The sequence below is a fragment of the Phodopus roborovskii genome, unplaced genomic scaffold, assembly GCF_943737965.1.
Source record: "Phodopus roborovskii unplaced genomic scaffold, PHOROB, whole genome shotgun sequence".
Lineage (NCBI taxonomy): Eukaryota > Metazoa > Chordata > Mammalia > Rodentia > Cricetidae > Phodopus > Phodopus roborovskii.
Genome location: NW_026126086.1, coordinates 40,563 through 56,697, shown reverse-complemented (window position 1 = coordinate 56,697; position 16,135 = coordinate 40,563). Strand labels below are relative to the sequence as shown.

Sequence of the window (16,135 nt, the reverse complement as noted above, 5' to 3'; positions counted from 1 at the left end):
TGAAAGGTTGGCTTTAGAGACAAGGTAAAATAAGCTGGTCTCCAAGCCTCAGTCTGCCTCCTCCAGCCTTCTGAGTACTGGGATTGGAGGCAATTATAGAGGTATACTACCATACCTGGCTTTTTTTTTCAGGCACATTTCCATAAGTAGCAGGGCTCAATTTTAATTCTTGGTAGTCCTGCTTATGACTCCCATGTGCTAGGGCTACTGGCATGTACCACCACATTGAACCTAAATCTAATGATGACTTTAAAACTGACCCTCGGTTTTATTCATTCACCCTGACCTGATGTCACTGTAGTCCTTTACTGGGAATTAACTGGTTTTAATACAATACTAAACAAACTGATGTTATAGTTGGTAAGTCTCACTATTCCTGTCATTAAACATTTACTAAAAATATAGACAGAAAGCATAAAATAAATATATTATTCATTTACAAACATCAGTCTTTACATAGACTGGTATGGCTTCATTACATACTGCTGTAAGACTATGATATTAAGAGTTATAATTGGTTTATTTATTTTTTTGTTTTTGTTTTTTTGAGACAGGGTTTCCCTGTGTAGTTTTGAAGCCTGTCCTGGAACTTGCTTTTGTAGACCAGGTTGGTCCCAAACTCACATAGATCCACCTGCCTCTGTTTCAACAAGTGCTAGAATTAAAGGCATATGCCACCACCACCACCGGGAAATTGATCTAATTTTTACTGTGCTAATATGATTGTAACATATTTAATGTGTATGCTCTACAGGGTTTCCAAAATATTTTAATGGCCTACTCTTATATCAAGTTTCTGGCTGTTTCAGACCTCAAAAATCATAGTTATAGTGACACGAGATTTATATGTTTTTACTGTTTTTCTTGCATTACAAATCAATTGTAGTAGATACTCCTTTAAAAATTGGAATCATTTAAAAAAATAGAATCATTTTGAGTTTCCTGGAGAACACTGAGATATTCTCAATGGAACCTAGATAAATAAAATTAAAATATTTATCACATTTTCATATTTCCATTAATACATATCTGCTGTGTTTATGTTACCATGACCAACAAAAAATGAAATCTCTGCAAATTTAACAAATTGCTATTAATTTGTCTTGTAAAGCAGTATACCTAGAAATAGAGTATCCTCAGTTACGATGTATTCAGATGGGGAACTTGCTTGTATAGAAATTATTTGGCAAATATCATATGACTAGTTGGAGAATATCAAATCCCTCAATTTGGAAATGCTCATGGCTATCCCAGAAATAAATCCAATTGGTTTAGTTTGAAGTTCAAGTTTTTTTGTTAAGCGATAAAAGAAAACATGAGCTAGTCCTGGTGGTACAACCCATAATCCTAGTTTCCTGAGAGGCTAGAGCAAGAGGACTACAAGTTTCAAGGACTGTTGGATTCTAGAACAAGTTCAAGGCCAGCTTAAGTAAATTAATGAGACCATGCCTTAAAATAAAAATAAGACTGGGGATGCAGCCCAGTGTCAGAGCACTTGCTTATCATTTACAAAGTCTTGCGTTCAACCTCCAGTACTGGGGGCAGGGAGGGCAGGTACTTACAGAACAGTAGCAAAACATGAGTCTGCTAGAAGACTGACTGCTCAAGCTTTAAGGCACTGGGCTGTGGAATAAACATCTAATCTGGGATGGTAAACTGTCACAACTCCAAAGCATATGGATTTTTTTAAATAATCAATTGTGTACTAAGCGTTTTGCCTACATGTATGTCTATGTACCACGTATGTGCCTGGTACCAGTGGAGGCTCCTCTAGATCCTCTGGAACCAGAGTTACAGAAAGTTGTTGTGAGCTACCATGAGGTTGCTGGAAACTTAACCTAGTCTTCTGATACAGCAGCCTGTGCTCTTAAATACTGAGCTATCTCTCCATTCCTACATTTGGACTTTTTAAAAAACTTCATACTGGATACAATGTAAGAGGTACTTGTATAGTTATTGCATGTGTAAACTTTTGTGAAATTTTTTTTTTTTTTGAGACAGGATCTCACCATGTAGCCCTGGCTGTCCTAGAACTCACTATGTGCATGACACTGGCCTCAAACTCAGAGATCTGACTATCTCTTCTACCCAAGTGCTGTGGTTAAAAGCATGAGCCACAACACCCAACACAAATTTGAAAATTTTTGATGGTTAAAATTGGAAAAGTATTATAATTAATACTGACTTCATAAATTGGTCTTGGGGCTATCACTATTGCCCATTTTCTTCTTCATGAAATATCCTATATCTACTACACTAGAAATCCCTTAATTGCAAGAGCTTCTTGTATATTTTTTCCTTTGTGTTATTCTATATAGGAACAATACCTATTGAGCTCAACTGACTTGGGTTCAATGAAAATGAGCCAACTACACAAGAATAGCTGGAATATAAGTTAAGTTTGACACAGAGTTAATTTTGAAACTTGGAACTGGTGTCACATTGCTCAAAAGATAAGAGGCCCTCTCTGTATTAATCTTGGGAATGCTGGTAAAATAAAGTATCCTTCAAGCATGCTGCATAAAGCGGCTTATCTTTCTGCCAGGGCTGTTACACAGAGAAACCCTGTCTCTCTAAAAAAAAAAAAAAAAAAAAAAAAAAAAAAAAAAGGAGAAAATGAGAAGGCTTTCACCAACAAGTAAAGTGGCACCCCTGATTAAAACTGATGAGGCCTCAAATTCAGGAGAGCAGGCAATATTCTTAGCTTATCAAGGCAACAGTCAAGGTACCTTAGCATAGTAGAAAAGCAAGCACAAATATTGATGTTGAACTCTTTTTGTTTGTTGGTTGGTTGGTTTGTTTTTCGAGACAGGGTTTCTCTGTGGTTTTAGAGGCTGTCCTGGAACTAGCTCTAGACCAAGCTGGCCTGGAATTCACAGATATCTGCCTGCCTCTGCCTCCTGAGTGCTAGGATTAAAGGGGTGCACCACCTCGCCCAACTTAATGTTGATAGTTTAAAAGTGTTCTCTATACCCACTATGACAGTGGTTAGGAACAAGGATAAATTACTCTAGAAACCAGGCAACATAAAGCTTTAACTTCTCCAGTTTATGTTTGTGTGTGCCATGTTCTTTATTGTTTATACCACACAGACAATCTTGGTCAACTAACATTACTTTAGCAGCAAAAATAAAAGCTCAAGGCTTGTTTTTGGCACAAGCAGCACATATATTATTTTTAGAACTGTAAGGAGCTATAGGCATCAAAATGTGTACTTCTGCCTCAGAACTAGAAACATGAATTTGAAATCAGGAAGTCAGCATAAATGTTTTGAGACAAGATCTCACTATGCACATCTGTCTGGCCTTAAATTCACAGAGATGCTGCTGCCTTTGTACTGGGATAAAAGGTATACACTACCACACCAAGCAAGGCTTTTTTTTAATCTTGCAAGAATAAGTATCAAAATTGAGCAATATGGTAAGTTATAAAATACAACTGTCACAATAAGAGGAAAATATTAGATATAAAACTTGAAAAGGATATAGGAAGCAAAATATCAGGGCATCTCTACAGGTTAGGAAAGACAAGATTTTGGCAGTGAGAAACATTCCAATTCAGGAAGAAGCAGGGAAAATTCTCCAAGCCTTACCCCAGCCCAGAATTATCCCAAGTTACCAACCTTCTTTGCTCTCTGTATTTACCAAGAACCTCCTTTTTTACTAATTGTTTCCCCTATGTAGGCCCATTACACAAATTAATATATTTATATTCTAACTGGGAAATCTCCAAGTCTTACACATAGTCCATCAGTAGGAAATGACTTGCCAATGCGAGTATCAGATCTTACATCTGTATTCACCTATGTAATATCCCGGGAGGCCCAGCTAGAACAGCCAGCTGAATGGTCTCTCTTTACTATCCACCCTCACCATTCTCACCAACTTCTAACTGTAACACGGTCACCACAATCTTGTAAATGTCTGTATCCATCTGAAAAATAAAATCACAGGTCAAGATTGGTAAACAACCTGAAGAGATGGCTGAGACACTAGCATAACAAAGTCACTGAGAGGAAGGGCCTTTAGCACTAACATTCGCAAGTATTCTTTTAATTCCAAAACATACTACTATTCTTTCTATAGGTGGTCCATTGCTCTTAGGATAGGACATATACATTTTGCAGGGAATATAATAGAACACAAAGCTGATGGTTTAAATATCTCATGGCATGATTTGACTTAAGAGAAGGCACTATAAATGAACCTTAATGTGACGAAACCTGTTTTTTACAGGATTGTATACTATATATTCCTATACAAGGGGCACTGAAACAATGGGGGGGAAATAAAGAACATGGGAATCACTTAAGACAAAACTACATTTCTTAAATTATTTAAAAAGATAAAAGGAGCCGGGCATTGGTGGCACATGCCTTTAATCCCAACACTGGGGAGGCAGAGGGATGTGGATCTCTGTGAAATCAAGGCCAGCCTGGTCTACAGAGTGAGTTCCAGGACAGACTCCAAAGCTACAGAGAAAAATCCTGTCTTGATAAATAACAACAGCAAAAAAAAAAAAAAAAAAAAAAAAAAAAAAAAAGAATCTTGTCTGGTCCTTAACTCAAGGAAACTAACAGTTTATAAAACTTGGAAAGAGACAATTGAGGGACTCTGACACTTTTTAGATAGTTGATCATATTAGAAAATAAAATTTTAAGCATTTTCAGGGAATTGTGGTTATATTTTTTTAAAGACTATCTTTTTAAAGATACATATTAAAGTAGTTACAGGTGAAATAAGCCAAGATTTGCTTCACAGTAACTGGGGAACACGGAAGAAGACTGAAGCATAAGTAAAGTAAGATTGGTCATAAAGCAGGCTGATGAAGGAAGTTAAGTCTGTTGCACTATTATTAATATTTTAGAGTATGTTTGGAACATTTCCTAGGGAAATTTAAAACAACAACAAACACACAAACAAGGGAACACTTCTGGGTGCCTCTGAATAATGGAACAAAATTCCAAATCTAGCTTCCAGACAAACTATCTAGGTATCCACCAAAAACTGGCAAATACATTTACCAATCTTATATCATTAACCTAAATCGGACATTGAGTTGTCTGCTGAGTTACTTACCAGGTACCTTTTAATGTCCAAGTTTGCTACCCAATTATAATTTGTATTTAAGTTAAAATAATTTTGAAGCTAACAGAATTTTAGCATCCACAGAATTTATTCAGCATAACCACAGAGGCTTTGCCTTCATGCTGTCACACACAGACACAAACACAGATATAGCACAATATCCATATTTAGCCCAAGCAAATTCCTCTTGATGCTCATTTATATGTCTTCATATGCCACAGCCCATCATTTAAATAATGGATATTTTCAATGCCAATTCCTTTGTTGACTTTCTCACTGTAGGAAGAAAAAATACATAAACAGGTTTTATAGGCTTTTATAGGCTTATTCATTCATGAGAAACCCAATCCAAAGTGTCTTGCTACTTTATAATCATTAAGCAACATGTAAGAAATGTACTGCTATTATATTATTGTCTACATTAAACTACGTTTGTGGGGTTTTGGGATTGGGTTGATCTGACTTTCTTTTAGTTTTTTGTGATACTACAGAATCAAACCCAGGGCCTTAAAGAATGTTACACAAGTACTCCACCATTAAGAAACATAATCATGCTTGAAATTAATATTCAAAGTTATTCTAAAGCTGGGTGTGATAACACACAACCATAATCCAAGGAATGAAGGCAGATCAGGAATTCAAGGTAATCCTCAACTGCATGGTGAGTTGAAGATCAACATAGACTACAAGAAACCCTCTCAAATAAATAAATAAATAAATAAATAAATAAATAAATAAATAAATAACAGGGTTTGTAGTGAATGCCTTTAATCCCAGAACTCAAGAGACAGAGGCAGGTGGCTTTTTGTGATCTGAGGCCAGCCTGGTCTACAGAGTGAAGTCCAGGACAGCTTAGGCAACACAAAGAAACCTCGTCTTGGGGGAGAAAAAAAGCCCAGAAAAAAAAAAAAAATACTGACTTTACCAGTCTAACAAGTAAGCAAACAGAATAATACCAACAAAATAGGCAAACATCAACACACTAAATCTCAAAGCAAAATTAGTAGAATTTTGGTTATGTAAGTTAGAAACATGCTACATTTTTTTTTCTATCAACAGATCAGAGTGTAAAATAGTGTATAGTACATTATATTTTTGAGACAGTCTGATTTTGAAATCCCAAGTAGCCTCAAACTCACAATCCCCCTGCCTCCACCTCCCAAGTGCTAGGACTATAGTCATGTGCTATTACACCCAGCTGTATGTGTGTTTTCAAAACTAGCAATAAAATACACACCCTTTATCACCAATTTAATGTAGATACTAAAGAGAAAATCCTAAAGTATCACACACATAGATACAAAACACCTGTTTTAGCACATGTTTCATTTCAAAATGCTTAAGAATGTAACCCTGACAACAAAAGGAGTTGTAATGGATTCCTGATTGTTGGGAAAAGTAAGAAATGTGCTTGTTTGCTTAGATACTTATAAGATGTGGTATGAATAACCTCAAACTTCACCTGTAACTGATGCTTCCTGAGCTACCACTCATATTTCAGTTAAGGGAGCCTAAAGTGAGACTTACATATCTTCTGCAGACATCTTCATGACGCCAACACACAAAGCATGCTGCTTTCCTTCTGCCATGATTGCCTGAAAACAAGCTAAGAAAACTATTTCTCAATTTGGGAAAGGGAAATGTGAGAAACAATGGTTGTTTTGCTGTTCGACCCATCTTTTGTCCTCTCCTAGACCACTCCGTGAGAGCAGGAACCTAGGGGTCTTTGGGTACAATATAAACATACAATAAATCCCAAATAAGTCAATCACTTTATAGTTTCAAGCCAAATATCAGTACTGCACCTTTTTTGAACCAAACCAGAAAGACAGGCAAGATGAAGATAAAACGTATTGCAGATAAATACTAAAATCTGTGAAATATATGTCAACTGTTTTAGCTATTTCCGCCACCAAATGATGGCTTTATATAAATAACACATAAGATAATATTTATGTTCCCAGCTGAACAAGATACAAGTTATGGAAGGAAAACCATAATTTTCAGGAGAGCCTGAGCTACATAGCTAGTTTAAGGTCAGTTCTAAGTTACATTGCAAGACTGTCTCAAAAAAATACACATTTCCATTGTGTCTTGAAGAGGCCCTTGTAACAGTTACAACCTTTATACAATAGAAACAATGATTTTCGTTATCCTTTGAAGTTTTTGTTTTATGCTGCAATGTTTGTTTTGAGTTCAAATATACACAGAATCTCTACTATTGTTTTCTATTCCTGTAAATCTGTTATTTCAAATGAGTGAAACTGCATCTCCAAAAGGGGATAGAGGGGTGAAGGTAAAGTTTAAGTACTAGGAAATTTTTCCAGTCAAGGAAAAATCCAGAACTGAAAATATACCACTGTTTAAATCTATAAACACAAAAGGTAACTATATTATCATAGAATACTTCTCTCCATTGGCTTTGCAGTGGTCCATTCAGTGTAGCACAAATATTTGAGCACCTAGCATATCACTAGTATCTACATCAATACAATGTGTCTAACACATACACAACTTATTCTATCCTTTGGGTATAAATGCCACAAAGGGGAAAGCCTTCTCTTGAGCACAAAGCACACAATGCAAGATAGTGTCACACTATGTAGCCCAGGCTGATCTGATACAATGTAGACCAGGAGGGTTTCAAATTCACAAAGATCCTCCTGAGCCCTAAAATCATGTATCTACCACTACAACCTGGTATTTTTATGTTTTTATTTTTGTTTTTGAGGCTGGCCTCAAATTCAGCCTTCTAAGGGCTGGAATTACAGGTGTAAGCCACCATATCCAGTTAAGACACACCTTTAAATGCATCCCAACACTCCACAGTGATTTCCTTGATTCCATCAATTACTATACCTTTTCTCAAACTGAGGCAAATGAACACTCTATGACAAAGCAGAAGATGGACTCCTGCCCTAATGGACAAAAACCTATTTAATCGATAATATATATCAAATATTGCTGCAAAATGGAAATGATGCAGAATCACTTTATCCTATACATGGAATAAATATAACCTTTAAACTGTATGGTGCACCTCTGTAATATCGACACCTAGGAGGCTGGAGCAGGATTGTGAATTCAAAACCAGTCTGTACTACCTAATAAGACCCTGAAATGGGTGATGGGGGAAGAGGCAAGATATGAGAGCACACACTCCAGCAGTTGGGAAGTAGAGGCAGGAAGATCAAGAGCTCCAGGCCAGCTTGAGCTGCATGAGAGCCTGTTTCAAAAACAAACCAGTAAAAGAAAAGTGGGTTTCCTCCCTAGCAACCCCTAGACAAAGATGATAATAGGGTTCATTAACTGTGATCATGGCCGGAAAGACAAGCATGGTCAAATGTGGTGGTCACACCCTTACTTCCAAAGTTTAAGACACAGAGGCAAAATCTCAGTTGAATTTGAGGTCAGCCAGGGCTACAAAGCAACTTCTTTGCCAGCCAGGGCTACATAGTGAAACACTGTCTCAAAACGAATAAAAAGCCCAGCATAACAAGATATGCTGTACATGAAGACGATTCCTTGATTTGAAGCTATCTGTTTGTCACTAGTTCTTCTACTTGTGGTTTGATTTTTGAAGCAAATTCTCATGTACTCCTGCCTGGCCTTGAACTCATGGTACTTATCCTATCTCAGCTTCCCAGGTGGTAGGAATACAGGTATACACCACAACTTCCAGATCCATGTGCATTTTTTTAAAAAAGTTGAATAGGTTTTATTACTTGTTTCGTTCCTGTTGTTATTTTTTTTCTTTCTTCGTCTTCTGTTCTTTTTTTTTTTGGGGGGGGAGTGGCTTTTCAAAACAGGGTTTCTCTGTGTAGCCCTGGCTGTCCAGGAACTCTCTCTTTAGACCAGGCTACCTCAAACTCATAGAGATCTGCTTGCCTCTGCTTCCCTGAGTGCTGGGATTATAGGCATGTGCCACCAACACCCAGCCTGTGGTTATTTCTTAAGGTCTCACTTGTTCCTTGTTTGAAGCTACATTGCAGCGTCTCTAAATGCATTTATTTGACCTATTGCATTCATTAATATTACCTGCCACCTTCTTTTCTAATGAGGCCTGTAAAAACACAAACTAAGACATTTAATCCGGGGGCCATACAGTCCTTCTAAAATGAGCTATATTTAAAAATTCATCCTTAGCCAGGAGTGGTGGTGCAAGCCTTTAATCCCAGTACATAGGAGGCAGAGGCAGGCAGAACTCCATGAGGGAAGCCTGGTTCACATATAAGTTCCAGGACATCTAGGACTATGTAAGAGAGACCCTGTCTCAAAATAACAAATAAAAGCCCTAGCCAGACATGGCTCATGCCTATGATCCAACACTTGAGAGCTGGTACAGGCAAATCAGCAAGAATTCAAGACTAGGCCTTTTTCTCAAAAGATTCTATTTAAATATTTTAAAGTTGAGTATATTAAAATCTTAAAACATTCTCTCTGTCTCTCTCTGTCTCTCTCTGTGTGTGTGTGTGTGTGTGTGTGTGTGTGTGTGTGATGAGTAGTGATGCTCACCTGCAATCCTAGTACTTGGTAAAGCTGAACTAAGAGGATCACAACGTTCATGGCTAGCTTGTGTTGCATATCAAGATTATTTTTAAATATAAAAATACACATTTCTCTTAGAGAAAATATGTTCTCTGCTCCAAACCAACCATATAAAAGTCCATTTTTAGGCTAGGTGCAGTAATGGATACTTGAAAGCCCAGCACTGGGACACTGAGACAGGAAGATTAAAGGCCATCCTGGGCTACCTCTTGAGTTCCAGGCTAATCCAGACTACATAGCACAAGATAACATCACACACACAGAGTGAATTTTTAAAATAAATGTTGAGGGCTTCTGGTATTCCTCCTAAATACAAAGTTGCTGCTTGACATATGAAAAACTATACCTGCAACCTCAATTCAGTTCCTTCTTGAATGCTTTTACTCCACTATATCTAGATAGTCAAACTAAATGTGGCAAGTTAAAAGAGGATCCAATCCTATCACCTATAACCTATTCATAATCAAGTGTCAGACTGTATCCCATGTCTGATCAAGGGGCATAAACAGGCTGCAGTGACTCTGGAACTCCCCATAACTTTTCAATTAGCTTCTATGAATCCACATAAAATGAAACATAAGTTACCATCAAGAAATAAAAAGGGAGGGCAAGATGGTTCAGAAGGTAGATGTGCTTAAGATACAGACCTATAAGCTGAGTTCTAGCCCAAGTACAAAGAGAATTGAACCCTGAAAGTTGTTCACTTACCACACACACACAAGAAAAAAAAATTAAAGACATAAAAAAGGGCCAGGAGATGGTAGTGAAAAACCTTTAATTCCAGCACTTGGAAGGCAGAAACAGGTGGAGCTCTGTGAGTTCGAAGCCAGCCTGGTCTAGAGAGTTAGTTCCAGGACAACCAGAGCTATTACACAGAGAAATAAAGTCTCAAAATGAAATTTAATAAGGAATCATACATGACAATATATGCCAGTAATCTCATGCATGACCCATGAATAAGGAGTTCAAGACTAGTAGTGTTGGCTACATAGTAAATTCAATTTAAGACTGTCAAAAAAAGAAGGGAACTGGGAGTAGTGGTAAACATCTGTAATGCCAGCACCCAAGAGGCAGACGCAAGATTATAACAAAGTCAAGGATAGCCTCATAGTTACATAGTAAAATCTAAACCAGTCAGGGATATATAGTAAGAACCTGTCTCAGGAAAAAAAAAGAAAGAAAGAAAGAAAGAAAAAGAAAAGATAACTGGATATTGTGGCACATACCATCAAACTCGGGAGGTAGAGGTAGGCAGACCTTTGTGAGTTCCTGGTCAGCCTAATCTACAGTACACACTCTAGGCCAGCCAAAGCTACATAGTAAGACTCTATCTCAAAAAAAAAAAAAAAAAAAAAAAAAGACAGAGAATTTTATTGGGGGTAAGAGGAGGGAGTATGACTATAATACATTGTACACATGTGTCAAAATGTTTTTTTAAAAAAAACTTAACTGAAAAAAAAATTGAAAAAGGGTAGCCAGCTCATTGGTGGTGGCACATGCCTTTAATTGCAGCACTTGGGACAGAGAGGCAGGTGGCTCTCCATAAGATTTTGAGAAAATACTAATAAAAATTAAAAGCACATGTAAGATTCTCCTGGATGATACATCTTTCAGCAATGGCAAGAATACAATGAACAATTTTCAATGGTTAAACCCTGGGAAGGATACAACAATAGTATCTACAGCAGCAGGATAAAGCTTAGCTCCAGGAGAAGTTAAGCCAGGACACATGATATTTGCTCCACTGAGGACAAATTTGATGGCTCCTTTATCAACCTGCTGATGTGGCAAGATAAAAGGATCTACAAGAGAAGAAATATATAAATTAGTATGAGTGAAGACTCAAGATAATGGCAAAAAACATACACAAGTATTTTCCAAAATTATAGTACTCTTATATTTGCACAATAAAAGCCAAACCACTGCCCTTTAATGACAAAGTTGATACTTTCAAGAAAAGAGTATAGGAATACACATCCTAATAGACTGCTACAACGTTTGCAAATGGGTATAAGCTTCCATTGGAATGACTTAGCAGCATACATTAAAAGCCTTAAAAAGACTCTTTGACCCAGGAACTCTACTGGGTCTGCCCTAAAGAAAATGGAGATAGAGCTGTACAGTGATGGCGCATGTCTTAATCCCAGCACTAGGGAGACAGAGACAGGCAGATCTCTGTGAGTTTGAGGCCAGCCTGGTCTACAGAGGGAGTTCCAGGACAGGCTCCAAAGCTACACAGAGAAACCTTGTCTCAAAAAACAAAACAAAACAAAAAATAAAATGGAGAGATGCGCAGTATGTTGGGTAGGACAACTAGGGCTATAACACAGAGAAACCCTGTCTCAAAAAAAAAAAAAATCTAGGTAGACCATAGGAGATATTTATAGCAGTAAATTTATTTATTTTGTATGATAGTAAACAATAGACACTTGACATTATGTGTCTGGCAAAGCATGTAAAACTAGTTTCCTATTCCTGTGAATGCCCACAATTATGTGTGTATGATCATTTTTTGTAATCTTAAAAGAATGTATCTGCCTGTATATACCAATAACTTATTAAAGACTTTCTAGAGGCTTTTACATGGTGACTGGAGGTTTTATTAAAAATTTACTTAGGTATATATTCTATGTATATGTGTGTTTTGTCTGAATGTATGCACACCAGAAGAGGGCATTAGATCCCATGGGACAAAGATGGTTGTGAACCACCATGTGGGTGCTGGGAATTGAACTCAGGACCTCGGGAAGAGCAGCCAATGCTCTTTATTGCTAAATCATCTCTCCAGCCCCTAAAAGAATAGTTTTTAAACTTCTCTAAGCTACTTAGAAATAATGACAGTAGCTAGGTATGGTGGTACAGCTTTATAATCCCAGCATCTAGGAGGTAGAGGCAGGAGAATTAGAAGTACGAAACCAGCCTTTGTTACCTAGTGCTTGTCTCAAAGAACAGTAACAACAAAAAAAACTTATTCCCACTACATCTAAATTTAATTTCTATCAGGTCTTAACCTAAAAATAAAAATCAATGCTTAATTGGATAATTATAATTAGTTTTATAAATATTAAATCATTTCACCTGCTTAAAGATTTGCCAAACAGTTTTACAATTCCTAACCTCTACAATACCAGGCAATTAAAATGTATCTCCTTGTGATTTAATGAATTTGTTTTTACAAGGAGATAAATTCAATAACCACTACCCATCATCAACAGAGCCTGTAAGTCACTACCTTTCCTTCTGCCTCTTGACAACAATACCTAAAAAGCCGAAAACTTAGTTCCCATTTGAAAAGTTCTTGCTCATTCGATTATATCTTCCTTCAATTTTTGTAATATAGTCATTCTAACAATTTGTAAATGTATGAATGAAATAAGCATTATTTGATTTCATGACATCTGTTCATGTACTCAATCAGTAATAAATAAGACTTCCGCATTTATGAAATGCTTTTCCACACACAGAATTATATCTATTAGGGAACTCTAGTAACAAATGTAAAACAAAAATTTTCAAAGCCCTTATCAGTTTATGAATATATATGTTTACAAATACATGGTGGTACACTCTTTCAACTACAATAAGGACAAGGGACTAAGTCTATCTTGCTTACAACTGTACTTCTTAGTAGCTAGCACCTAGAGCCAACCATATAGAAAGTTCACTAAATAATTACTGAATTAATATTTCTGGGGTCTTTGTTTGTTTGGGGCCAGGGTAACACCTGGTAGCCCAGGCTGGCCTCAAAATTGTGTCAGTCTCTTGGGTCAGCTTCCTAAGCTCTGTGATTACATCTGTGAGCCACCACACCAGGCTTTTATTGAATGGCTGAACTAATGGGTGCTTTTTTGTAGGGAGAGGGCTTTCTCTAATACATAAGAGAATTTGCATTTTTCAGCCTTACCACAAGATGAGAATACACTTTACTTTTATGTTCCTTATTACTTAGCACTAATAAATAACAAACTATCAGAAGTCACTTTTCATTCCTATAGTTTTCAACTCTTTTTGTGTATTTATATTCCCAAATGTATATTTCTACCAAGACTTACATTTATGAAGTAATCTCAAGGTTGGATAAAAAGGCCCTTCTCTTTGTCTAAAAAACAGTAATTCCCCATTTACTGTTAGGATTTCTATATGTTCATGGCTGTAAGAGAAATATCACCAGTACCAAGTTAGATATTTTCCTTCAAAAATGAATGTAAGTCATCCCATTAAAAATTATAACATGAAATAACCACATAAAAAGATACATTAAGTTTACTAATCCAGTAAAGATCCTGATTTAAAAAAAATACCCATCCAGCAGAGAAAACCAAAGAGGATAGAGAAGAAATTTGACCTGCTACTGCCAATTTCATTCCACATTTTATTATTATAATTACATTGTCAAGTAATAAAACAAATCTCTCAAGAGCAAGCTGAAATAAGTTCAAATATAAGTAAAACCAAGTCTTTAATAAAACAATACATATTCTTCATATATTTAGATAAGATTTGAAGATAGAAATATTGACAAGTTTAGACTTCATTCTGTCTGTTCTCATCATTACTCTATAGCTAATGTGGAAATAATTTCCATTTAGAATGAGAACAATCTAACATGATATTCAGCTACTCTAATCTTTACATAGAGAAAAACAAGGACTTACCATCGGACAATTTTCACAGGATCTTTCTTAGGCATGATTTGATTAAGCCATGGCTCAATACCTGGAAATTGCTCTATCAATTGATTTTTAATACCCTTAATAACCGAGGTTTTCAACTGGATGCAGTTGGACACATTTTCTTTTTCATCAAATCTGGCAAATGAATTTTGAAGGAAAAAAAGGGCATTGCTAAGCAGGAGAATCAGAAAATCTAAAAGTAAGGTTCTAATTAATCATCTATTCCCAAGTAAGTACCCATGCTTAAAATAACTATGAAGTAAATTGCTTTTGTCTTATACAATACAAAACCAATGTTTTAAGACAGTATTAGAATAAACTGCCATGCATGCTGCAATTAATAGGGGCAGAGCAATTGTTATGCTAGAATCCATTGTCAGCTACACAAAGCCTTTTACTGAAAATTCTTGCCAAAGGAAAAAAAATAGACTCGCATCCATAATAATAATAATAATAACTAGGCTGGGTTTTGTTTGTTTGTTGTTTGTTTTTTATCGAAATTAAACCTCACACATTAAAATACAAAAGACCAACCCAAGCAGAACAAAAGAATGAGTCCTGGCAGGTTACGTAGTCTGCTGAGTTTCTTTTTTTTTTTTTTTTAAGGAGTGGTGGTGATGATTTTGAGGTCCATATCAAGATTTGCTCAGATTTTCATGCACAAACCCACCTTCCTTTTCCCATGTTCCCCCTTTGTCTTTTGCGTTTATCAAGTCTGGAAAATAAACCCACTGGGTAGGTAGGTTTCCAAATAATTTTGTCTTCCTTACACTGACTAGCACACAGGGTTATCACGTTGTGTTCAAGACAAGGTTAATCTGGCAGCTAAGCAATAGGTTTGACTGGCTGCTTGCTTCCTGTCACCCAGACTCCTTCGCAGCCATGACCCAGGAAGTCAAGCCTTCCCCTTTTCAGTTCGTAACTAATAAGCATATGGCAGCGAGTGCAGGGCTCTCCTCTCAGCTAAGGAGGATGTGCCCCTAAATCACAGTGCAAGGATGTGATTGGTAGAAACCTAGGAATGGATGATAGCACTGCCGGAGGGGGCAGAACAGGGTTAAGGAGAAAGAAAATGGGAGCAGACCCCGATCGAGGACTAGAGATGAAAAGGTTAAAGTGTTCCAAGTCCTGAGTGAATATATATATATATTTAAAAAAAGAAAGAAAGAAAAAACCTTAAGGATTCAGGATGGTAGGGGCGGGGGAGAGAGAAAGAGGACCTTTGCTCTCGCCCTCTTCCCCACCCCCACCCCCACCGCCTTTGTGAGCAGCCGATGGAGGCCACACGTGTCCTTACTTCTTGAACATGATCCAAGGTGAAGGGGGCGACGCTAGGGAAGGGCCCGGAATGGGAAGGAAATTGAATTAGGAAGGGTCCGGCACGAAGAAAACCGGCACTGACAGTCGGATCTGCTGTCGTTGCCCGGAAGGTGAAAACACTATTCGCTTTACGGCCCTGCGAAATCTGACTACTTCCGCTCCTCTCAACTCCACGTTGAGGCTTTTGTCGCCTCCTTTTGAGTAACAGCTTATTCTCCATTGGGGACAGACAAAAGGGCGGGACTTCAGAAGGAAGAAGTGATCGCGCAATTCTTTCCGGTTGCTGGAGAAGAATGGAGGAGGGAGGGAGTCAATCAAAGCAGCATTTATGGCAGTCGAGTCAGTTACGGGTTCCTAAGAGGGTCAAGATTCTTCCGTCTTTTTGTAGCTACCTGCTATTGCACCAAATAGTTTGTAAGGCCACTCCTTTTCGTTTCCTGTCTGAGGCAACCTAGTGAATTGGTGCTTACCAAGCAACAAGAACCTAGGCAAGACTCATAGCCTCAT

At 37.3% G+C, this 16,135-nt stretch overlaps 1 protein-coding gene across 1 annotated transcript; it reads right to left on the bottom strand.

The window, feature by feature from the left end:
- Positions 1-4,862: 4,862 nt before the first annotated feature.
- Positions 4,863-15,883, bottom strand: Mcts1 (MCTS1 re-initiation and release factor). The gene is made up of 6 exons (XM_051179419.1): positions 15,606-15,883; positions 14,291-14,443; positions 13,688-13,785; positions 11,304-11,437; positions 6,615-6,682; positions 4,863-5,363 (listed from the first exon to the last, which is right to left on the bottom strand). The coding sequence occupies exons 1-6, from the start codon at positions 15,614-15,616 to the stop codon at positions 5,282-5,284; spliced, it is 546 nt and encodes a 181-aa protein (XP_051035376.1). The 5' UTR covers positions 15,617-15,883; the 3' UTR covers positions 4,863-5,281.
- Between the last annotated feature and the right edge of the window lie 252 nt (positions 15,884-16,135).

Excerpts from the sequence above, each read along its gene's own strand:
- Mcts1 (XM_051179419.1), bottom strand. Across the intron at positions 13,786-14,290 it reads CCTGTGAAAATTGTCCGATG|CCATGAACATATAGAAATCC; the intron begins GTAAGTCCTTGT and ends TTTCTCTTACAG. Across the intron at positions 5,364-6,614 it reads AAGATGTCTGCAGAAGATAT|TGAGAAAGTCAACAAAGGAA; the intron begins GTAAGTCTCACT and ends TTCTTCCTACAG.